We start from the raw sequence: 25553 nt of genomic DNA, 5'->3' as shown, positions 1-25553 counted from the left end.
GTCCGAGGGCATCATCGGATGGGGCCACAGTGTCTCCTGACCCCTCCTGTCTCAGCCTCCAGTATTTACGCTGCAGAAGTTTGTGTCGGGGGCTAGGTTCAGTCTGTTATATCTGGAGTATTTCTCCTGTCTTATCCGGTGTCCTGTGTGAATTTAAGTATGCTCTCTCTAATTCTCTCTTTCTCTCTCTCGGAGGACCTGAGCCCTAGGACCATGCCTCAGGACTACCTGGCATGATGACTCCTTGCTGTCCCCAGTCCACCTGGCCGTGCTGCTGCTCCAGTTTCAACTGTTCTGCCTGCGGCTATGGAACCCTGACCTGTTCACCGGACGTGCTACCTGTCCCAGACCTGCTGTTTTCAACTCTCTAGAGACAGCAGGAGCAGTAGAGATACTCTCAATGATTGGCTATGAAAAGCCAACTGACATTTACTCTTGAGGTGCTGACTTGTTGCACCCTCGACAACTACTGTGATTATTATTATTTGACCATGCTGGTCATTTATGAACATTTGAACATCTTGACCATGTTCTGTTATAATATAATAACAGAACATGGCCAAGATCTCTGGTTCCTCTCTAGGTTTTGGCCTTTCTAGGGAGTTTTTCCTAGCCACCGTGCTTCTACACCTGCATTACTTGCTGTTTGGGGTTTTAGGCTGGGTTTCTGTACAACACTTTGATATATCAGCTGATGTAAGAAGGGCTATATAAATACATTTGATTTGATTTGATTTAAGTCAGCCAGTAACATACTACTTGAGTAAAAGTCTAGAAGTATTTGGTTTTAAATATACTTAAGTATCAAAAGTAAGTGTAATTGATAAAATATACTTAAGTATCAAAAGTAAAAGTTTAAATCATTTCAAATGTCTTATATTAAGCAAACCACACAACAACATTTTCTTGTTATTTTAATTTACAGATAGCCAGGGACACACTCCAACACTCAGACATCTTTACAATTGAAGAATTTGTGTGTAGTGAGTCCGCCTGATCAGAGGGATGGCCAGGGATGTTCTCTTTACAAGTGTGTGAATTGGACCATTTTCCTGTCCTGCTAAGCATTCAAAATGTAATTAGTACATTTGGGTGTCTACGAAAATGTATGGAGTAAAAAGTACATTATTTTCTTTAGGAATGTAGCGAAGTAAAAGTAAAATTTGTAAAAAATTAAATGGTAAAGTAAAGTACAGATACCCCCAAAAACGACTTAAGTAGTACTTGAAAGTATTTTTACTTAAGTACTTTACACCACTGATAAAGATACACTTCATTTCAACTAGCTAAATCCTGTCTAACACCTAGTAATTGCATTGTGTTATTCTGTGGTGTACTTGTGGGTTTAAATCAAATCAAAGTTTATTTGTCACGTGTGCCGAATACAACAGGTGTAGTAGACCTTACAGTGAAATGCTTACTTACAGGCGCTAACCAACAGTGCAAAAAAGGTATTAGGTGAACAATAGGTAAGTAAAGAAATAAAAACAACAGTAAAAAGACAGTGAAAAAAACAGTAGCGAGGCTATATACAGTAGAGAGGCTATATACAGGCACCGGTTAGTCGGGCTGATTGAGGTAGTATGTACATGTAGATATGGTTAAAGTGACTATGCATATATGATAAACAGAGAGTAGCAGTAGCGTAAAAGAGGGGTTGGCGGGTGGTGGGTGGCGGGACACAATGCAGATAGCCCGGTTAGCCAATGTGCAGGGGCACTGGTTGGTCGGGCCAATTGATGTAGTATGTACATGAATGTATAGTTAACTTCTATGGGCTATGGGCACCTGCGGGACACAGCCAGTGAAATATCAGGGCGGAAAATTCTAAAACAACAAAATATCATAATTCAACTTTCTCAAACATAGACTATTTTACACCATTTTAAAGATACACTTCTCGTTAATCTAACCACATTGTCTGATTTCAAAAAGGCTTTACAGCGAAAGCAAAACATTAGATTATGTTAGGAGAGTACATAGACAAAAATAATCACAGACATTTTCCAAGCAAGGACATGTGTCAATGAAACCCAAAACACAGCGAAATGAAGCACTAACCTTTGACGATCTTCATCAGATGACACTCCTAGGACATTATGTTACACAATACATGTATGTTTTGTTCGATAAAGTTCATATTTATATCCAAAAACAGCATTTTACATTGGCGCGTGATATTCAGAAAATGTATTCCCACCAAAACGTCCGGTGAATGTGCACATCAATTTACAAAAATACTCATCATAAACTTTGACAAGATACATAACAATTATTTTAAGAATTATAGATAGACTACTCCTTTATGCAACCGCTGTGTCAGATTTTATAATAGCTTTACGGAGAAAGCACATTTTTCAATATACTGAGTACATAGCTCAGCCATCACGGCGAGCTATTCAGACACCTGCCAAATTCGGGGCAACCTAAACTCAGAATTAGTATTAGAAATATTGTATTACCTTTGCTGATCTTCGTCAGAATGCACTCCCAGGACTGCTACTTCCACAAGAAATGTTGTTTTTGTTCCAAATAATCCATATTTATGTCCAAATACCTCCGTTTTGTTCGTGCGTACAGATCACTTATCCAAAGGGTAACGCGCGAGCGCGGAACGAGAGACGAAAAGTCAAAATGTTCCATTACCGTACTTAGAAGCATGTCAAACGCTGTTTAAAATCAATCTTTATGGTATTTTTAACGTAAAATTGCGATAATATTCCAACCGGACAATAGCATATTCATTCAAGAAGAAAAAGAAGGAGGGGCGCGCTCGCGGGACCGAGCATATCCAATCCCTTTGTTGCCAGGCAGACCACTCAGTAACTGAGCTCCTATACTCTGCCCAGTGACAGGAAAATGCTCAAACCACTTTCTGAAGGCTTTAGACAGCCAATGGAAGCCTTAGGAAGTGCAACGTTACCCCACAGACACTGGAGCTTCGATAGAGAATCAAAAGAAGAACTACAATTCCCAGACTTTTCACTTCCTGCTTAGATTTTTCTCAGGTTTTTGCCTGCCATATGAGTTCTGTTATACTCACAGACACCATTCAAACAGTTTTAGAAACTGCAGAGTGTTTCCTATCCAAATCTACTAATAATATGCATATTCTAGTGTCTGGGCCAGAGTAGAAACCTGTTTAAATTGGGTACGTTTTTCATCCGGCCGTGAAAATACTGCCCCCTAGCCCAGACAGGTTAAAGTGACTATGCATATATGATAAACAGAGAGTAGCAGCAGCATAAAAGAGGGGTTGGGGGGGGGCACACAATGCAAATAGTCCAGGTAGCCATTTGATTACCTGTTCAGGAGTCTTATGGCTTGGGTGTAAAAACTGTTGAGGGGCCTTTTTGTCCTAGACTTGGGACTCCGGTACCACTTGCCATGCGGTAGTAGAGAGAACAGTCTATGACTGAGGTGGCTGGGGTCTTTGACAATTTTTAGGGCCTTCCTCTGACACCGCCTGATGTAGAGGTCCTGGATGGCAGGCAGCTTAGCCCCAGTGATGTACTGGGCTGCACGCACTACCCTCTGTAGTGCCTTGCGGTCGGAGGACGAGCAATTGCCTTACCAGGCAGTGATGCAAACAGTCAGGATGCTCTTATCTTCTTACTTGGATGGCAAGGAGATTCAGGTTTTCATAATGGGTAGCGTAAACATTAATTATACATTATTTTTGTATTATAATCTGGAATGTCACCCATATGGTAGACCCCAGTCAGTGAGGTTGATTTATATATAACTGTCACACTCTGATCTGTTTCACCTGTCTTGTGCTTGTCTCCACCCTCCACCAGGTGTCTCCCATTTGTCCCCATTATCTCTGTGTATTTATACCTGCGTTTTCTGTTTGTCTGTTGCCAGTTTGTCTTGTCCCGTCAAATCCTACCCGCATATTTCCGTGCGCTAGTTTTTTGTTTTTCCTAGTCTTCCCAGTTCTGCCTGTCCTGATCCTGCCTGCAGTCCTGTACCTGCCTGACTCTGATTTGGATTACGACCCTTTGCCTGCCTTGACCTACCGATTGCCTGCCCCTTGTACTATAATAAACTCTGAGACTCGTACTATCTGCCTCCTGTGTCTGCATCTGGGTCTTAGCCTGAGCCATGATATAACATGTTTTTATAAACTCAACCAAGTTAACGCAGATGGTACACTTTGGGGGCAAGTGCAAGAAACAACATTGAGTGGAGCAGCTTCTATCTCAAAGCCATCAGACTGTTAAATAGCCATCACTTTGCTGCTTCCACCTGGTTACATAACTGTTTGAATGTTAAATGACGAGACAGAGGCATGGATGCGAGTAACCAGTCTTGTTTAGTATATTGCAATACATCCGGGTATTTCAAGCACACCGGTAAAACACTGGAGTTGCAGTAATTAACATTTACCAACAGATGGCATCACTGTGCCATCTTACACCCATAACATCTTTCCTTTTATAAAATAGGACAGGAGCTGTCAATTCACTAACAAAACAAACCTAGTAATAATTTCCAACATGAACAGTTTCGTATTTTTTTTTTTTTTTTTTCAGGTAACAACTTAACACATTTTGATACTCTCTTCACTTTTATCTCTGTCTGTCAACAATCCCTAATGGGAAACCTACAGATTAAGTCTTTTTGGTGGCTGGGACAGACGCCCACAGCGTGAAAAGACAGGGGGCTTGTCTGCGAGGACTGCGGGTTCCCGCACAGGCGTGTCACCTGACTGTCTAAAGGGAGTATTGATGGGCGAGGGAGCGGCCGACCTGTGATCCCCTGGCTCTTCGCCCAGTGCCTCAGGCCCCATGTCACTTGCTGGGGTTCTGTCTTTTGTCATGCGACCCCTTTGACCATCAGGGTTCTGAGTAGGTGCTGGCTCAGCAATCCGAAGGTCAACCCTGTTACGACGGTACCGTGATCCATTCACCTCGACCAAGTAGGAGCGTGGTGCCACTTTCTGTACACAGGATCCGAGTCTCCAGAGGCCAGTCCGGTCCCCTGGTAGTGGCTTCATCCACACCGTTTCACCCACCCTGAGCTCAGGTAAGTCTTTTGCTGATTTGTCATAGATGAACTTGGAGACCTGTCTTCTGTGACGTAGCTTCACCAGCACGTCTGTCACCACACATGGCTCCAGGAGAGTGCTGGCTACTGGCAGAGCTGCTTTTAAGCGCCGTGCCATGAGGCGCTGGGCCGGGCTGCTATCCATGCCTTCTGTCGGGGTATTGCGCCACTGCAGGATTGCTTTCCAGGCATCTTTGCCCTCTCGCAGAGCTTTTTTGCAGAGGTTCTTTGCGATTTTGACTGCGGACTCCGCCTTCCCATTAGCTTTTGGGTGTCGTGGTGATGAAGTGACGTGCTCGAATTCCCAATCTGCAGCAAATTTTCGGAACTCAACTCCGGAGAATTGGGGTCCATTGTCTGAAATTACCCTATCTGGCTGGCCATAGCGGGCAAACTTAGCCTTGCAGCGTTTGATTGTTGTCTCTGCTGAGAGGTCGGGGAGGAGGTCAATCTCCCAGAAGTCTGAGTAATGATCGACTACCAGCAGAAAGTCTTTGCCACTGTGCTGGAAGAGATCTAGACTTACTATCTGCCAGGGGCGCATCGGTAGCTCGTGGGACATCATCGTCTCTCTCTGTTGCTCAGTGGCATATTCATTGCAGATTGTGCATTTACTGACATAGTCTTTGATTTCACTCTGCATTCCTGGCCAATACAGTGTGTCACGTGCTTGTCTGTAACAGGCCTCACCTCCTATGTGACTTGAGTGCACGCGCGCCAACATCTCAGGGCGCAGAGACCGGGGAATAACGACTCTCTGACCCTTGAATATTACTCCGTTTTGAACACTGAGCTCCTCTTTGACTGGCCAATAATCTCTGACGGCTAAAGCAGTTTCTTCCTTGCAGTCGGGCCAGCCCATCAGAATCACAGACCTCAATGCCTGGAGTTGCTCGTCAACATCCACTTGCTCTGTTTGTAAGCTGCACACTGCGTGTCGTTCATGCATGGAGCGTGTGTGAGTGCCTGATGCAGTAGCCCTGCTGAGCGTGTCACTCACATACATCTCTGGCCCTGGCTTATACACCACCTTGAGGTTGTAGTTTTGTAGGGCCAGTAGCATGCTCTGCAGTCGTTTCGGGGCATTCAGGAGAGGCTTGCTGAATATAGCAATAAGGGGCTTGTGATCTGTCTCTGCGGTAATATTGTCGCGCCCGTACAGATAGTGGTGGAAGCGTTGGCATGCAAACACAATGCTGAGGCACTCCTTCTCTATCTGGGCATAGTTCTGCTCTGTTGGGGTGAGTGCCCTAGAGGCGAATGCCACAGGCTGGCCCTCCTGCATGAGGCAACAGCCAAGTCCATACTGGCTTGAGTCACTCTGAATCGTGACAGGTTTTGACACATCGTAGTATCGCAGTACAGGTGTCTGGGTGACCAGTTGTTTTATTTCCCTCACCGCTGCGTCATGTTTTGGGAGCCAATGCCAGATGGTGTCCTTGTCCATGAGCCTCCTTAGTGGCTCACACACTTCAGAGAGCCGCGGTAGGAACTTGGCCAGGTAGGTGACGAATCCGACGAAGCGCTGCACTGCCTTCACGTCAGATGGGTGGGGCATTTCCAAGACAGCATTCACTTTATCAGGATCCGCCTTCAATCCAGTGGAGGACAAGATGTGCCCATGAAAGCGGACCTCTGGCACTTTAAACTGAAGCTTTTTTATGCTTAGCCTTAGCTTGACCTGTCTGCATCTGACCATCAGGGCCAGCAGCTTGGCATCATGGTCACATTCTGCCTCCTCATCACTGTCCACACAGCCTACTACGAGGATGTCATCTGCTATGGGTTCCACGCCACTGAGTCCCATCAACAGCTCATGCTGTTTCCGCTGATACACCTCTGGAGCCACGGAGACACCAAACGGGAGCTTCAACCACCTCTTCCTGCCCCAGGGTGTCCAAAAGGTGGTCATGTAGCTGCTGGGCTCGTCGAGCTTGCACTGCAGGAAGGCATCTCTGGCGTCCACGAGCGTGAAGACTCTGGCCTTTGGGATCTTGTAAAGAACATCCTCCAACGTGGGCATAATGTAATGTGAGCATCTCAGAGCCCGGTTGAGGTGTTTAGGATCAATGCATATCCGTAGCTTGTCTGGTTTCTTGACGATGACCATATTACTTATCCAGTCTGTAGGCTCGGTGACGGATATCATGTGGCCATCTGCTTCGTATTTGTCAAGCTGAGCCTTTGTAGCTGCTTTCATGGCCACTGGTACATTGCGGGGTGCACACTGGACAGGCTGGATTGCTGCGTCCAACTCAAAGTGGACTTCGCCGGGAACTGACTCGACCGGTGCATTGAAGACATCATGGTACTTGCTCAGGAGTGTCTCCTTGCTCAGGGGCCCAGCCTGGACATTGTCTATAATGTTAAGATCAGCTGGGATGGTGAAGTTAATAAGTCCAAGGCGCTCGCATGTAGAACCTGACAGTAATGGCTGTTGACTAGCCTCAACTATTTCAAACTCAAGGGTGTGTTTCTGGCCACGTAAAACACACTCTGTCACAAACAGGCCTAAAGAGGTCATGAACTGTCCCGAATACAGTTTCAGCTTGGTGCTACTCTGTGTGAGTTTGTCTCTGGGCGCGAGCCTCCTTTTGTCTCTAAGGCTCATAACGTTACATGTGGCCCCTGAATCTAGCTGGCATTGCTGTGGTTTATTATTAAGTAGCAGAGTGACAAACCACTTTTGTCCTTTTGCCCTCACTGCCCCTATGCACTCGCTAGCATATACATCCTCTGTGCTGTTGTTCCCTTCATCTGTGTTTGTTTCAATGGAGTGCACTTTACCCTCCTTTCTCTTGCTTTTCATGCAGACCCTTGCGAAGTGATTAGCTGTACCACAGGATTTGCATATTTTTCCATAGGCTGGGCAGTATTATTTTCCTCGTCCGTGAGAAATGCCACAATATCTGCACGTATTGGGGTTGTCTGCTGCAGAGTTGGCTGTAGTATTAGCATTAGCAGTGGCAAAGGGGAATTTCCTTACTGGCTGCCTGAATGTAGCATTGACATTGTCCATATGTTGTCTTTCTAGTTCCAAGGACCTTATCCGTATATCAGTAAGCTCTGCTGCACGGTCTCCACTGCCAAGACCAGCGTCAGGTCACGTTCTCTCAGCAAACGTCTGCGGGTGCCCTCATCAGTTATGCCAAGCACTAGCTTATCTCTGATCAGTTCATCTCTTAAAGCACCATAGTCACATGTAGCTGCCTTTTCCCTTAGCCTAGTGACAAAGCTGTCAATGGACTCCCCGTCCTCCTGTTTGCAACAACCTAAAACATAACGCTCGTAGATAACGTTCTTTGCTGGCTTGAAGTAATGTTCAAGAGCATCAAGAATAGCTGTAGCGTTACCTTGCTGAGTTGCTGTTAGGTTCAGGTTGTGTTTATATACGTGTCGGCATTCTGTTCCCATTATAGTCCTCAAAGTGGCAGCCACTACCTCATCGTCCTTTTCCTGAAGTCCCGTTGCTAGTGCATAGTCCTCCCATTCACCTCTAAACGTATCCCAGTTTGTGCTCCAGTCTCCGCTAAGCTTCATAACGGCGGGAGGGGGAATGTTCGCTGCCATGTCTAATCGGTGCTAACAACACTGAAGCTAACTAGCAAACTCACTCTAGCTAAGGACAATTCCGGCGTCAGGCGAAGTTTTACTCAAATAAGCATTTTTCAGGGGGTAAACCAGAACAGGTGGCTCTAATTTGCGGAGAGCATGGTTAGTTATCCCACTTCTGACACCATGTTTGAATGTTAAATGACGAGACAGAGGCATGGATGCGAGTAACCAGTCTTGTTCAGTATATTGCAATACATCCGGGTATTTCAAGCACACCGGTAAAACACTGGAGTTGCCGTAATTAACATTTACCAACAGATGGCATCACTGTGCCATCTTACACCCATAACAATAACCTTGCTCCTTAGAGGCTGCTGCCCTATATACATAGACTTGAAATCACTGGCCACTTTAATAATGGAACACTAGTCACTTTAATAATGTTTACATATTTTTGCTTTGCTCATCTCATATGTATATACTGTATTCTATTCTACTGTATTTTAGTCTATGCCCCTCCGACAATGCTCGTCCTAAAATGTATATATTCCTTAATTCCATTATTTTACTTTTAGGTTTGTGTGTATTGTTATGAATTGTTAGATATTACTGCACTGCTGGAGCTAGAAACAAGCATTTCGTACACCCGCAATAACATCTGCTAAACATGTGTATGTGACCAATAACATTTGATTTCATTTGGAGATTCTGAAGGGTGCGGATTGACGGGTTGGTAATTAGAGCCTATTGAGAATCCAATTTGTATCATCTCGGACACCCAGCGCATCTGTCCACAAGAGATTACAACCTTGTGACAGTTATTACTGACTCGGATGCAGCCGAGAAGAAACTAAATACTAAATTGCTGAATTGAAACACTAAATTGTTGAATTTAGTGGAAACTTGCCCCTTTGTAACAAACATGGTAACAAGCATTTGTTGTTACACCTCTGTAATTACAGAATGCAATTACCACCAGTTACATGTTATTACAGTGTAACTATGAGTAATTACAATTAACTACACTACCTGTTACATGTAATTACACTGTAATAAGGACCCCTTAAAATGAAGTTTTACCTTTTGGACTTCATATTGCAAATGTTCTTTCAATTCCTCTATCAACACCAGTTCGGTTGCCAAATACACACGCTGGAAGCTGAGAACAAAAGTTTGGTTAGGCATTTGAATAAGACGAACGTTTTTCAATGTGACACACAACGCGCCGGCGCAGTGAGATCCACGTGGTTGAAGAGCAGTAACTGATTGAAATGGAGGACACAGAGAGGCATAACGGAGCTTGCTCGCTTTTTACATTTAGATAGTTAGGTTCATTAGCGACGTTTTATATTATTGACTCTATTAAATTGTTTTGTTAAACTGCCATTATGGGAAAGTCAAAGGTAAGCTGTTAAGTAGTTTTTGGCTAACGTTAGCTAGCTATCTAATTATTAACACGATTCAGATTATTGTAAACTGAATAAAGTGACTGGTAACTATATTGAATATTGTCTCATCAGCATGTGGATGTGTAGTGGTGGATGAAAATGATGTTTTTATGAGAATATCTGAACAATGATTAAAATATTTGTAACTGATTACATCCACAACTGCGTTAGCTCGTAACATAGCGAAGTATCTTGGTTATTTAAACGAACGTGTTAATTCAATTTCAGACCAAAAACCAGAAGAAGTCACGTTTGAGTGCGAACCATGTGGCGGAAGAGGTGTTCGGTGCGGTCCCTCACTCCTTCGTGTTTCACCGTGGCCAAGTCGGCAAGAATGTCGGTCAGCTAGTGGAGGACATGCGGCGCGTCATGGAGCCCTACACTGCAGAATCCCTTAAGGTGCTTGTTTATGTCATGAAACTCAAAACTGGTATTTATAACTGACTTGAATCAAAGTGACGTTACTGCATGCCACATTTGTTACTTACTATATTTGTTAATTTTAATAAAAGTATCATAATACTTCTGTGATCTTGCACTTTCAACCACTGCTCTGAGTTTATACATAGAAGTGCGTCTTGGCTCATAATGGATTGCATTTGAGATCTTGCCTGCTTGTGATTGACAGGTGAGGAGGAAGAATGTGCTGAAGGACTTTGTGGCTGTAGCAGGGCCACTGGGAGTGACACACTTCATGATCTTCACCAAGACGCCCAGCAGTGTCAACATGGTAAATAAATCTGCAAACACCAGGGGTGTATTCATTACTGAAACCTTTTTACTGTTTAAGAACCAAACTGAAGCAAATTAAACAGGGAGGGACATACTTGAATTTGTCCAGTAGAAACTCTTATTTTTCTTGTAAAAAAAGTATATTTTATTATATATATTTTTACTCTTAAAAGGTTTTGTTTGGGGTAAACAATTTATTTTGCAACAGAATTGGCGTAATGTTACTGTACCACGAGGGGCTTTAACAGTAGACACTGCAGCTGCTCTAAACCCTTGGCCTTTTTCAAAGGCAGGCAAAGGGAATAGCTTTATGATTTATCGCTGTTGATCAATTAACTATATGCTGTGTCAGCCACCTCCTTAGTTATTCCAATTGCTGATGCAGATGATGAGTTATGAGAATATCTGAATTCATGATTAAGATGTTTTATCACTGATGCATCAATATCTACAGTTGGGCTGTTTACTACATCCTAATGGCAAATTAGCAAGTGTATGAGTAATTTTTTTTCTCTTTCCAGAGGCTTGCTCGGCTGCCCAAAGGCCCTATGCTCCATTTCCGGGTGACCAAAGTGAGTACACAAACCCATATGACTTACTGGAAGAAATGGGCTCAAAGGAAGACAGATTTTGACGTGACTGTTCGGTGATATATGTTCAAAGTAAACGCACTGATGAGCCCCAATACTAGAAACAAGCAAATATAGGGTTTTGGGCTTCAATTGCTTTTCGTGAATATGTTCTTAATCGTTTCCAGTACTCCCTTATTAAAGATGTGGTCTCGTCACTGAAGAGGCACAGAATGCATGAGCAGCAGTTCACACATCATCCACTGCTGGTCCTCAATAACTTTGGCTCGGAGGGCATGCATGTCAAACTTATGGCCACCATGTTCCAAAACATGTTCCCTTCCATCAATGTGCACAAGGTATGTCAAAGGCACCAGTTCCTGGATTTTTGCTGGTTTGAGGATTTGTGAAATATGATGATAGTATAGTCTTCTGATTATCTGTGACGATCACTCAAAAGTAAACGCTTTCTGATCTCCCACAATCCTTTTATCCTCTTATATTGACGAGAATCGGGTTAGAATGCATTTTAACAAGTTTGCTTCTTGTAGGTAGCCCTCAACGCCATAAAGAGATGTGTTTTGCTGAACTACGATCCAGTGTCTCAAGAAATTGAATTTCGCCATTAGTACGTATACAAGATATTTTGTGCACTCATTTTAATTCAAGGTGGCTTGGTTACTCTATAGGAAGACTGCTTGGGCTCAGAGGATGACAGATTGTGAATTGACTGTTTAGTGATGTATATTCAAAGTAAACGCACTGATGCGCCCATAATGCAGAATCCCCCCGTAGCTGACGAAATGGTTCAGTTTACACTCGTCCTTGTCCTTCTCCGTATCCCCCTCTGCAGCAGCCTGAAAGTAGTCCCTGTGGGCATGAGTAGAGGAGTGAAGAAGCTGATGCAGGAAAAGTTCCCCAACATGAGCAAGTTTGAGGACATCAGTGAGCTGCTGATGAAGTAAGAGCCCTGTCTGTTATAGTCCTTGCAGACTGCAGAGTATCTCCTGCTGTACTTGATCTATCTGGTCTATCTGCATGTGTTTGGGTTGTCAATATTGCTTTGATGAATTTGAGCTGTTTCATAATGTTATTTGGGTGATACTACCTTGTCTGCTGGCTGTGAAGTGATCTACCTACAAAGTAATTCTGATGCACCCTACTGTGTAGTGCATGGTTGTTTACATTTCGCCAGCTGTTATGTGTTCTCTTACCCTGCTAACTTCCTTTCAGAGGGGCTAATCTTTCAGAAAGTGAAGCAGAGCAAGATGGAGATCACAACATAACGGAACTGCCACAGATCTACTCCGGGCGTGGTAACATGGCGTCTCAACAGAGCGCTGTGAGACTGACTGAGGTAATTACCCTGGTGACTTAGTGGCTGATCTTACTGATATTACATTGTAACCAGTGTTTCAATAGATTTGTCTACGCCTGTGTTGGCAGTGACTATAAATGCTAGGTTTATAGCATCAGTTTGTCTTGTCATTTTCTGTCCATGGGATGTACATGATGAAAAGATATCTATGATTACCTGTGATATTTCACAAAAGTAAACGCTTACTGACACATCCTGACATTTATCACCATGGTGCCTTCAGCAGTTGATCCCAGTGATGTGACATTTTAAGCCGTTTCTGGTAGGGTTTTACAGCATCAGTTTGTTTTCTCTTCAGATTGGCCCACGCATCACCATGCAGCTGGTGAAGATCGAGGAGGGAATGGGAGAGGGGAACATACTCTACCATGCAGTCAGTAAGTACACCTGTCAGCTTCCTGTTGATTTAGCTGTCCATGGGATGTACATGATGAAAAGATAACAATGATTACCTGTGATATTTCAACAACAAAAAAGTAAACGCTTACTGACATATCCACCGAGAATGGGTGTCTCTGTTGATTGGTCATGGTGAAATGCTGATACAGGCACTCTGAATGTCTTTCTGAAGTTGCCAAGTCTGAGGAAGAGCTTCAGGAGATCCTGATCCGAAAAGAGGCGCAGATGAAAGAAAAGCAGGAACGGAAGAAAAAACAAGAGCAGGATGTTGCTCAAAAGAAAGCGTTACGGGAGGAGAACAAGTGAGTGTTATAGCACATTGTAACTGCTATTCATTCCACCTGAGTTGGAGTGGAACAGTGATGTTTGTTTCTGTAATGTCAGGAAAAGAAGCATGGCAGGCATCAAGAGGAAGCGCCAGGAGGAGGAAGAGCATGACCCTGAAGTGGAGGATCCTGGGAACCAGGATAACAGGCCTCCGGTTGTTGAATCTGACGACGAGGCAGAGTACTACAGACAGGCTGTAGGGGAGGAGCCAGATGAAGGTATGTACTCTTTCAGTACTGAACCAAGTCTCTAGTTTGTGTTTTGTTGTACTATATTTTTGTACTATTTTGGCAGACAAAATCACCTTGTATATTTTTTTTTCTCCCTCCCCATCTAGATATGTTCCCTGCAGCCAAGAGGAGGCAAAGACCTGTAAGGCCCTCAGGAGGACCCTTCAAGAAGAGGAAACCGTTCTCTGGCGATGACAGGAAAAACAAATATGGTTCCAAGTCACCTCATAGGTCTGGTCCAGGAGGGAAACCCAGAGACCGAATGGGGGGTGACGTGGACAGGAAAGAGGGAAAGAAATTTGGGGATGGGGGCAAATCTTTTGGAAAGATGTCACCGGGGGGCAAGAGGTTGGGAGGAAAGAAATTTGGGGATGGGGGCAAACGGTTTGGAGGGAACAAATTTGGTGACAGGGATAAAAGATTTGGAGGGAAGTTTGAGGGGGGCAGTAAATTTGGGGGAAAGAAATTTGGGGGTGATGGGGGTTCTAAGTTTAAGGGCAAACCTCGTCCTGGTGGTTTCAAGAAGGGTTCTGGAGGGGCGAAGGGGGGCTTCAAACAGAAGAAGGGGAAGAGCTGAGCTTCATAACCCTTTGAAAGCCTGGACTGATGCACGCTGAGCGCTCTACCCTGGTAAAACACCAGGTGGCAGTATGGACTCACTATTGTGGTCACTGCGGTTTCTGATCAACATGAACAGAGGAATGTATTCCTTCATGATAGGACATTGGTATTGCAACAAGTCAGCTGGAGGACTGGATGAAAATGCAATGATGTCATTTTGTACCTTGTGAACATGTTTATAAAAAATGTTTTAGCATTGGCAAATAAATTGTTGAATACAAGGTACAGATCAATTGTGTGTAGCCTTTGTATCTTGGGGCTGACTCATGTAGCCTCTGCCACAAGCTTTCACCTCAAAGTGTGAGTGCAAACTGTAGCCGAGGCTGATGCGCTTGAGACTTGAGTATGGAACGCCGTTTGGGTCTTTGCGTGTCAAAAAGATACACGTCAAATAACACTATTTGACCTGTGTCAAATAAGCTTCTTGACCAATCAGGACCTGAATATGACTCCACATCACAATTTAACACATTCATACATTTGCGTAGTTATTACACATTGATTACACTCACTCATAATTCATATGTCACAACGATTCACCGATACGTGTGCTGAGTCATAGATTTTTGTCACTGACGATCAACATTTGCATAAAGGTCATTTGGACTCCGCCCAATTCTCATGTACTGATGACAGACGTTCACTCAACTTCTGTTTTTCCGAGGTAAAATGTGCTGTCCAAACGGCGTTCCATGGAGTTGTGACATTTTAATTTGGTACTGTGCTACAATAGAACAAGGGGCAGGCAGTGTTTATCGCATTTCTTGAAAATGCCTACAAAGGGGTTGATTTGGGGGGGCGGAAGGTCAGAAAGGGAAGTAACTGCTTTAAATCTTTGTACATGTAACTAACCTATCATGGGAAGTTCTACTGGTCTCTGTGAACGTCTACACCAGGAACTCTAGCCTTATCTGTTTGTCAATGAGTAAGTACTAATCTGGCTTTATTCTGAGGTCATTGCATTATACATTTAAATATCTGTAAAGTGTAAGGACAGAAATTGAGTAAATGTGGACCGTTTATAATTGTCCACCTGTTTTTGAATACTTGTGCATACTTCTGGTGTTTGTGTTTGTTGAATAGACTGGAGAAGTAACATCAGAAACGGTCTTGTGGCTTTTCTTAGAGAGAGATTATATTTAAGTTGTTTTAGGCTCCATGGGGTGTTTTGGACAGACATTCTGTTGGTTTAAGATTTACACAACCTTGGTCCATGGTATTTTAGATTATTATTTGCTATCCATTGCACAACATTAGTATGGAGAACTGCAGTGTGTTTATATTTATTTTTGACCACAGATGTATATTTATGATAAGACAACAGCTCTGAAGGTATCTTAAACCACTACTAATACTAGCAATTTATTACATGTACTGTGACAGAATGATACTGATAGATGTTATGAACTGTTGTGACTGAGCTATTGGCTGGCACAGAGCAAAGTTCCCCTTAGGGGATCAGGATGAACTGCATAAAAGAATGGTTCTCCACTTCAGAATATAATGAATATCTTTATCCTTTTTCTTCCACAGAGATGAACAAATACCACTTTTGGGAGCCAGTTCGCACAGCCTTTTCCCCTCCTATTTGCTAATCTCCCACAGAAATCAATACACAAACATGATGGATTACAACTCTTCTTGTGATGGTGACAAGTTCCAAGTGCAGTTATTGCCTTCAATGTACGGTGTTGAGTTCTGTGTGGCGTTGGCTGGTAACCTGTTTGCCCTGAGACTCTTGGTGACCAGGGAGAGGAACAACTGGCACGCTGGTGTGGTGCTGTCCTGTAACCTGGCCATCAGTGACCTGCTCTATGTCCTCACCCTGCCCCTGCTCATTGTCTACTACATGCAGGAGAACTGGTTGTTTGGGATGGCGGTCTGTAAGATAGAACGCTTCCTCTTCACCTGCAACCTGTATGTCAGCATCTACTTCATCATGTGTATCAGTGTGAACCGCTATGTGGCCATTGTGTACCCGTTCTTCAGCCGGAACCATGTGAACCCCGCCAAAGCCAAGGCTGCCAGTGTCGTCATCTGGATCTTTGTGACAGCCATCTCCTCTCCTGTGCTGAAGTTTGCCTCCACATGTCCAGAGGGAAGCAAACAAACCATTTGTGTATCCTACTCCTATTGCACCAACAGTGATGCAGTTGCAGTTGCATACACTCACTTGTATTACAAAGTCTTTCTGTCTGTGGCTGGGTGTTTTATTCCCTTCCTGGTCACATTTGCATCATACTGCGCAGTGTTGAGGGTGGTGTGGAGGAATGTAAATATTACCTCCCTGGAGAAATGGAAGGTGGCCCTGATGGTGTTTGCGGTGGTTGTGCTGTATGCCATTTCCTTTGTGCCTTATCACCTCCTCCAGAGCTACTATTTCTTCCGCAAGGTTGACGAACTTGGCTCTGTCTGTGACTGGGTGTACAAGGCCTACCAGGTGTCCAAGGGACTGGCTACACTGAACATGTGCATCCATCCACTGCTCTACATGGCTGTGTTTGATAACATCAGAGTGGCCTGCTGTGGAAGGAGCTCAGCAGATATGGCAATGAATAATACATGAACAAAATGATGCTCTCTCTGCTCTTTGGATGCTTGCACTTATGGTGTTTCTGATAAGCAAGTGTTACCCCGTAATGGGTCTGCGGTCAAATGCTCCCTAAAACACTTCAGCGAGCAGGCCTTTCTAATCGACCTGACCCGGGTATCCTGGAAGGATATTGACATCATCCCGTCAGTAGAGGATGCCTTGTTATTCTTTAAAAGTGCCTTCCTCACCATCTTAAATAAGCATGCCCCATTCAAAAAATGTAGAACCAGGAACAGATATAGCCCTTGGTTCACTCCAGACCTGACTGCCCTTGACCAGCACAAAAACATCCTGTGGCATACTGCATTAGCATCGAATAGCCCCCGTGATATGCAACTTTTCAGGGAAGTTAGGAAAGCTACGGCTATCTTTTTTAAACAGAAATGTGCATCCTGTAGCACAAACTCAAAAAGGTTCTGGGACACTGTAAAGTCCATGGAGAATAAGAGCACCTCCTCCCAGGTGCCCACTGCACTGAGGCTAGGAAACAATGTCACCACCGATAAATCCACTATAATTGATTATTTCAACAAGCATTTTTCTACGGCTGGCCATGCCTTCCACCTGGCTACCCCTACCCCGGTCAACAGCCCTGCACCCCCCAAAGCAACTCCCCCATTTCTCCTTCACCCAAATCCAGATAGCTGATGTTCTGAAAGAGATGCAAAATCTGGACCCCTAAAAATCAGCCGGGCTAGACAATCTGGACCCTCTCTTTCTAAAATTATCTGCCGAAATTGTTTCAACCCCTATTACTAGCCTGTTCAACCTCTCTTTCATATCGTCTGAGATTCCCAGAGAATGGAAAGCTGCCGCAGCCATCCCCCTCTTCAAAGGGGGAAACACTCTAGACCCAAACTGCTACAGACCTATATCTATCCTTTCTAAGGTCTTCGAAAGCCAAGTTAACAACAGATTACCGACCATTTCGAATCCCACCGTACCTTCTCTGCTATGCAATCTGGTTTCAGAACTGGTCATGGGTGCACCTCAGCCACGCTCAAGGTCCTAAACGATATCATAACCGCCATCGATAAGAGACAATACTGTGCAGCCGTATTCATCAACCTGGCCAAGGCTTTCGACTGTCAATCACCACATTCTTATCGGCAGACTCAAAAGCCTTGGTTTCTCAAATGACTGCCTCGCCTGGTTCACCAACTAATTCCTGATAGAGTTCAGTGTTTTAAATCGGAGGGCCTGTTGTCCGGACCTCTGGCAGTCTCTATGGGGGTGCCACAGGGTTCAATTCTCGGGCTGACTCTCTTCTCTGTATACTTCAATGATGTTGCTCTTGCTGCTGGTGATTCTCTGAGCCACCTCAACACAGATGACACCATTCTGTATACTTCTTGCCCTTCTTTGGACACTGTGTTAACTAACCTCTAGTCGAGCTTCAATGCCATACAACTCTCCTTCTGTGGCCTCCAACTGCTCTTAAATGCAAGTAAAACTAAATGCATGCTCTTCAACCGATCGCTGCCCGCCAGTCCAGCATCACTACTCTGGACGGTTCTGACTTAGAATATATGGACAACTACAAATACCTAGGTTTCTGGTTAGACTGTAAACTCTTCTTCCAGACTCACATTAAGCATCTCCAATCCAAAATGAAATCTAGAATCGGCTTCCTATTTCACAACAAAGTATCCTTCACTCATGCTGCCAAACATACCCTCATAAAACTGACCATCCTACCGATCCTCGATTTCATCGATGTCATTTACAAAATAGCCTCCAACACTCTACTCAACAAACTGGATGCAGTCTATCACAGTGCAATCCGTTTTGTCACCAAAGCCCCATATACTACCCACCACTGCGACCTGTACGCTCTCGTTGGCTGGACCTTGCTTGATACTCGTCGCCAAACCCACTGGCTCCAGGCCATCTACAAGTCTTTGCTAGGTAAAGCCCCGCCTTATCTCAGCTCACTGATCACCATAGCAACACCCACCCGTAGCACGCGCTCCAGCAGGTATATTTCACTGGTCAGCCCCAATCCAATTCCTCCTTTTGCCGCCTTTCCTTCCCGTTCTCTGCTGCCAATGACTGGAACGAACTGCAAAAATCACTAAAGCTGGAGACTCATATCTCCCTCACTAACTTTAAGCACCAGCTGTCAGAGCAGCTCACAGATCACTGCACCTGTACATAGCCCATCTGTAAATAGCCCATCCAAATATCTCATCCCCATACTGTATTTATTTATTTATCTTGCTCCTTTGCACCCCAGTATCTCCACTTGCACATTCATCTTTTGCACATCTATCACTCCAGTGTTTAATTGCTAAATTGTAATTACTTCGCCACCATGGTCTGTTTATTGCCTTACCTCCCTTATCTTACCTCATTTGCACTCACTGCATATAGACTTTTCTACTGTATTATTGACTGTATGTTTGTTTATTCCATGTGTAACTCTGTGTTGTTGTATGTGTCTAACTGCTTTGCTTTATCTTGGCCAGGTCACAGTTGTAAATTAGAACTTGTTCTCAACTAGCCTACCTGGTTAAATAAAGGTGAAATAAAATAAATAAATAAAAAACACACAGTTGATGACTTATCTGTAAATAACTGCAGCTATATGCACTTCCTTCCAATGTTCTGATGTAAGATGTTTTTGATGGTCATGTTTCTTTTCATGAAGTCTAAACTATGCCCTCTTCTATATTCATTATTTCAGCATCAGATAATAGAAATTGAACATATTCAAAATAACTATTTGAAATGTAGCTACATTACAACATAATAACTTACAGTTTTCACATGATGAGAAATACATGAACACCAAAAGCACTGGATAAAAAGTTATAACAATTTTGTGCCCTAGGAGACAGTGGATGGTGGTTGGAAGAACGCGGCTGTTTGAAAAGGAAGATAGTCGCGGTAGCTATTGATAAAGAAGAACATCAGGAGGAAGCAGCTGCTTTAGAAGTGGGATGCACTGTTGAGCGCTACACCCTCATGGGTTCGTGCTGATTGAACAGAGATTGTGACAGCCGGTTAAATGGCGTCCCTTGAGAGGGCAAGAACAAGATGCATGTCAGGAGAAGTGCAGTATTATCATAAGGAGATGTAAACTTGGAATACGGAGGAAGAACGGAGAGAAAAAGAGAGGCAGAGGATGTCTAATAGAGAGGGAGGAATAGGGTGAGTTTGAGTAGATTAAAAATGGCGGGGAAAAGGGAGATGGTTTGTTAAAGAAGAATGGTAAAAAGTAATAGCTTGTGTAAACTAGCACACGGTAAATTGCCGCGTCAGGGTGGCTCACTTGTTATTCTTAAGACATGCCAAAATTGCACATAACCAAAACAACTAGTCACAAATTAAATACTGGGGATGGGCTCTTATCAATCAAAACATGTATTAATGCCTTTATAGATCCATATATCACCCTTTCATTTGAAAGAGTAAATAAATATTGATGCTACCAGCACTTCCACAAGTGCATCAATATTTCGTAAATAGTTTAATCCATTTTCCATTTCATGAATTTGTTCACAGGTAAATGGTAATGCGCTAAAACGCTCTGGTGACAAACAAACTTTGCTGCCCTGTTTCCAATCGTCCACATGGCTGAGATAACCTATTGAAGTAAGTAAATACTTTTACATTTTGAAAATGTAAAAAAAAAGAAAATATGTATTATTAGCTAACTAGCTACCGTGGATGTACATTATGAAAATATATCTATGATTACCTGTGATATTTCACAAAAGTAAACACTGACACATCTTGACGTTTATCACCATGGTGCCTTCAGCAGTTGATCCCAGTGATGTGACATTTTAAGCAGTTTCTGGTAGGGTTTTACAGCATCAGTTTTCTCTTCAGATTGGCCCACGCATCACCATGCAGCTGGTGAAGATCGAGGAGGGAATGGGAGAGGGGAACATACTCTACCATGCAGTCAGTAAGTACACCTGTCAGCTTCCTGTTGATTTAGCTGTCCATGGGATGTACATGATGAAAAGATAACAATGATTACCTGTGATATTTCAACAACAAAAAAGTAAACGCTTACTGACATATCCACCGAGAATGGGTGTCTCTGTTGATTGGTCATGGTGAAATGCTGATACAGGCACTCTGAATGTCTTTCTGAAGTTGCCAAGACTGAGGAAGAGCTTCAGGAGATCCTGATCCGAAAAGAGGCGCAGATGAAAGAAAAGCAGGAACGGAAGAAAAAACAAGAGCAGGATGTTGCTCAAAAGAAAGCGTTACGGGAGGAGAACAAGTGAGTGTTATAGCACATTGTAACTGCTATTCATTCCACCTGAGTTGGAGTGGAACAGTGATGTTTGTTTCTGTAATGTCAGGAAAAGAAGCATGGCAGGCATCAAGAGGAAGCGCCAGGAGGAGGAAGAGCATGACCCTGAAGTGGAGGATCCTGGGAACCTGGATAACAGGCCTCCAGTTGTTGAATCTGACGACGAGGCAGAGTACTACAGACAGGCTGTAGGGGAGGAGCCAGATGAAGGTATGTACTCTTTCAGTACTGAACCAAGTCTATAGTTTGTGTTTTGTTGTAGTATATTTTTGTGCTACTTTGGCAGACAAAATCACCTTCTATATTTATTTTTCTCCCTCCCCATCTAGATATGTTCCCTGCAGCCAAGAGGAGGCAAAGACCTGTAAGGCCCTCAGGAGGACCCTTCAAGAAGAGGAAACCGTTCTCTGGCGACGACGGGAAAAACAAATATGGTTCCACGTCACCTCATAGGTCTGGTCCAGGAGGGAAACCCAGAGACCGAATGGGGGGTGACGTGGACAGGAAAGAGGGAAAGAAATTTTGGGATGGGGGCAAATCCTTTGGAAAGATGTCACCGGGGGGCAAGAGGTTTGGAGGAAAGACATTTGGGGATGGGGGAAAAAACTATTTGGAGGACAGAGGAATGTATTCCTTCATGATAAGACATTGGTATCGCCACAAGTCAGCTGGAGGACTGGATGAAAATGCAATGATGTAATTTTGTACCTTGTGAACATGTTTATAAAAATGTTATAAGCATTGGCAAATAAATTGCTGAATACAAAGTACAGCTCAATTGTGTGTAGCTTTTTTCTCTTGGGGCTGACTCATGTAGCCTCTGCCACAAGCTTTCACCTCAAAGTGTGAGTGCAAACTGTAGCCGAGGCTGATGCGCTTGAGACTTGAGTTGTGACATTTTAATTTGGTACTGTGCTACAAATAGAACAAGGGACATGCAGCGTTTATCGCATTTCTTGAAAATGCCTACAAAGGGGTTGATTTGGGGGGGCGGAAGGTCAGAAAGGGAAGTAACTGCTTTAAATCTTTGTACATGTAACTAACCTATCATGGGAAGTTCTACTGGTCTCTGTGAACGTCTACACCAGGAACTCTAGCCTTATCTGTTTGTCAATGAGTAAGTACTAATCTGGCTTTATTCTGAGGTCATTGCATTATACATTTAAATATCTGTAAAGTGTAAGGACAGAAATTGAGTAAATGTGGACCGTTTATAATTGTCCACCTGTTTTTGAATACTTGTGCATACTTCTGGTGTTTGTGTTTGTTGAATAGACTGGAGAAGTAACATCAGAAACGGTCTTGTGGCTTTTCTTAGAGAGATTATATTTAAGTTGTTTTAGGCTCCATGGGGTGTTTTGGACAGACATTCTGTTGGTTTACGATTTACACAACCTTGGTCCATGGTATTTTAGATTATTATTTGCGATCCATTGCACAACATTAGTATGGAGAACTGCAGTGTGTTTATATTTATTTTTGACCACAGATGTATATTTATGATAAGACAACAGCTCTGAAGGTATCTTAAACCACTACTAATACTAGCAATTTATTACATGTACTGTGACAGAATGATACTGATAGATGTTATGAACTGTTGTGACTGAGCTATTGGCTGGCACAGAGCAAAGTTCCCCTTAGGGGATCAGGATGAACTGCATAAAAGAATGGTTCTCCACTTCAGAATATAATGAATATCTTTATCCTTTTTCTTCCACAGAGATGAACAAATACCACTTTTGGGAGCCAGTTCGCACAGCCTTTTCCCCTCCTATTTGCTAATCTCCCACAGAAATCAATACACAAACATGATGGATTACAACTCTTCTTGTCATGGTGACAAGTTCCAAGTGCAGTTATTGCCTTCAATGTACGGTGTTGAGTTCTGTGTGGCGTTGGCTGGTAACCTGTTTGCCCTGAGACTCTTGGTGACCAGGGAGAGGAACAACTGGCACGCTGGTGTGGTGCTGTCCTGTAACCTGGCCATCAGTGACCTGCTCTATGTCCTCACCCTGCCCCTGCTCATTGTCTACTACATGCAGGACAAGAACTGGTTGTTTGGGATGGCGGTCTGTAAGATAGAACGCTTCCTCTTCACCTGCAACCTGTATGTCAGCATCTACTTCATCATGTGTATCAGTGTGAACCGCTATGTGGCCATTGTGTACCCGTTCTTCAGCCGGAACCATGTGAACCCCGCCAAAGCCAAGGCTGCCAGTGTCGTCATCTGGATCTTTGTGACAGCCATCTCCTCTCCTGTGCTGAAGTTTGCCTCCACATGTCCAGAGGGAAGCAACAAAACCCGTTGTGTATCCTACTCCTATTGCACCAACAGTGATGCAGTTGTATACTCTCACTTGTATTACAAAGTCTTTCTGTCTGTGGCTGGGTGTTTTATTCCCTTCCTGGTCACATTTGCATCATACTGCGCAGTGTTGAGGGTGGTGTGGAGGAATGTAAATATTACCTCCCTGGAGAAATGGAAGGTGGCCCTGATGGTGTTTGCGGTGGTTGTGCTGTATGCCATTTCCTTTGTGCCTTATCACCTCCTCCAGAGCTACTATTTCTTCCGCAAGGTTGACGAACTTGGATTTGTCTGCGACTGGGTGTACAAGGCCTACCAGGTGTCCAAGGGACTGGCTACACTGAACATGTGCATCCATCCACTGCTGTACATGGCTGTGTTTGATAACATCAGAGTGGCCTGCTGTGGAAGGAGCTCAGCAGATATGGCAATGAATAATACATGAACAAAATGATGCTCTCTCTGCTCTTTGGATGCTTGCACTTATGGTGTTTCTGATAAGCAAGTGTTACACACAGTTGATGACTTATCTGTAAATAACTGCAGCTATATGCACTTCCTTCCAATGTTCTGATGTAAGATGTATTTGATAGTCATGTTTCTTTTCATGAAGTCTAAACTATGCCCTCTTCTATATTCATTATGACAATATCAGATAATATAAATTGAACATATTCAAAATAACTATTTGAAATGTAGCTACATTACAACATAATAACTTACAGTTTTCACATGATGAGAAATATATGAACACCAAAAGCACTGGATAAAAAGTTATTATAACAGAGCAAAGTTCCCCTTAGGGGATCAGGATGAACTGCATAAAAGAATGGTTCTCCACTTCAGAATATAATGAATATCTTTATCCTTTTTCTTCCCTGTAGCTCAGTTGGTAGAGCATAGGTGTTTACAACACCAGGGTTGTGGGTTCGATTCCCACGGGGGGCCAGCACAGAAAAAAAAAAATGTATGATATGTATGAAATTGTATGAAATGTATGCATTCACTACTGTAAGTCGCTCTGGATAAGAGCGTCTGCTAAATGACTAAAATGTAAATGTAAATGTATAACCACTATTTTCTGCCCTAGGAGACAGTGGATGGAAAAACGTGCTAGTTTGAAATTGAAAAGAGTCGCGGTAGCTATTGATAAAGAAGAACATCAGGAGGAAGCAGCTGCTTTAGAAGTGGGATGCACTGTTGAGCGCTACACCCTCATGGGTTCGTGCTGATTGAACAGAGATTGTGACAGCCGGTTAAATGGCGTCCCTTGAGAGGGCAAGAACAAGATGCATGTCAGGAGAAGTGCAGTATTATCATAAGGAGATGTAAACTTGGAATACGGAGGAAGAACGGAGAGAAAAAGAGAGGCAGAGGATGTCTAATAGAGAGGGAGGAATAGGGTGAGTTTGAGTAGATTAAAAATGGCGGGGAAAAGGGAGATGGTTTGTTAAAGAAGAATGGTAGAAAGTGTAAGCAGAGTGAGTTGTACGCAGGATCAAAGACAGGAGGGGAAATGGAAGTGAAAGTGAATCAGGGCGAAGTATAGGAGGCGCAGTGGCGACCTGTCATTCAGGCAGGTAGCCCCACCTGTTTTGAGCCCTCCTGTTTAGTAAAAAAAATATATATACATACAGTGAGGGAAAAAAGTATTTGATCCCTTTTTCTGGATTTTTTGTTGTTGTTATTCTGTCTCTCACTGTTCAAATAAACCTACCATTAAAATTATAGACTGATAATTTCTTTGTCAGTGGGTGTAACGATTGTCGTAGGGTTTAGACCAAGACGCAACAGGGAAGTGTATACTCATCTTCTTTTTTTAATATTGAAGGTGAAACAAAATGAAACACGTATACAATTACGAAAAACGACACTACCAGTTCTGTCATGTGACCAACACAAAACAGAATACAACTACCCACAATCGACAATACAAACACACCCCTAATTATAGGACCTTCAATCAGAGGCAACGATAGACAGCTGCCTCCAATTGAAGGACCCCAACACCAATTAACTAAACATAGAAATACAAATGACTAGACAGAACATAGAAATAAACTAACAT

The 25553-nt window shown here is 43.4% G+C and overlaps 2 protein-coding genes across 5 annotated transcripts; both read left to right on the top strand.

The window, feature by feature from the left end:
* The first annotated feature begins 9813 nt into the window (after positions 1-9813).
* LOC115170674 (suppressor of SWI4 1 homolog) lies at positions 9814-17000 on the top strand. Its single transcript, XM_029726920.1, has 13 exons — positions 9814-10010; positions 10284-10454; positions 10684-10785; positions 11309-11359; positions 11545-11715; positions 11908-11984; positions 12210-12317; positions 12590-12713; positions 13033-13111; positions 13306-13435; positions 13518-13678; positions 13798-14265; positions 15847-17000. The coding sequence occupies exons 1-13, from the start codon at positions 9996-9998 to the stop codon at positions 16875-16877; spliced, it is 2688 nt and encodes an 895-aa protein (XP_029582780.1). The 5' UTR covers positions 9814-9995; the 3' UTR covers positions 16878-17000.
* Positions 17001-19411: 2411 nt separating this feature from the next.
* Positions 19412-24166, top strand: LOC115171246 (P2Y purinoceptor 11). 4 transcript variants are annotated; one of them, XM_029727876.1, is made up of 7 exons: positions 19412-19426; positions 19738-20501; positions 20742-20820; positions 21015-21144; positions 21227-21387; positions 21507-22294; positions 22901-24166. In XM_029727876.1, exon 7 carries the CDS (start codon positions 22989-22991, stop codon positions 23928-23930), a length of 942 nt encoding a protein of 313 aa, XP_029583736.1. In that variant the 5' UTR covers positions 19412-19426; positions 19738-20501; positions 20742-20820; positions 21015-21144; positions 21227-21387; positions 21507-22294; positions 22901-22988; the 3' UTR covers positions 23931-24166. The 4 variants fall into 4 exon arrangements, with proteins under 4 accessions (XP_029583736.1, XP_029583734.1, XP_029583735.1 ...); XM_029727875.1 differs by having other exon boundaries at positions 19414-20057; positions 20412-20501; XM_029727877.1 differs by having other exon boundaries at positions 19415-19875; positions 20412-20501.
* Positions 24167-25553: the final 1387 nt, after the last annotated feature.

Source organism: Salmo trutta, chromosome 32, assembly GCF_901001165.1.
Source record: "Salmo trutta chromosome 32, fSalTru1.1, whole genome shotgun sequence".
Taxonomy (NCBI): domain Eukaryota; kingdom Metazoa; phylum Chordata; class Actinopteri; order Salmoniformes; family Salmonidae; genus Salmo; species Salmo trutta.
Note: the sequence above shows the minus strand (reverse complement) of the source record. Positions and strands in the feature narration are given on the sequence as shown.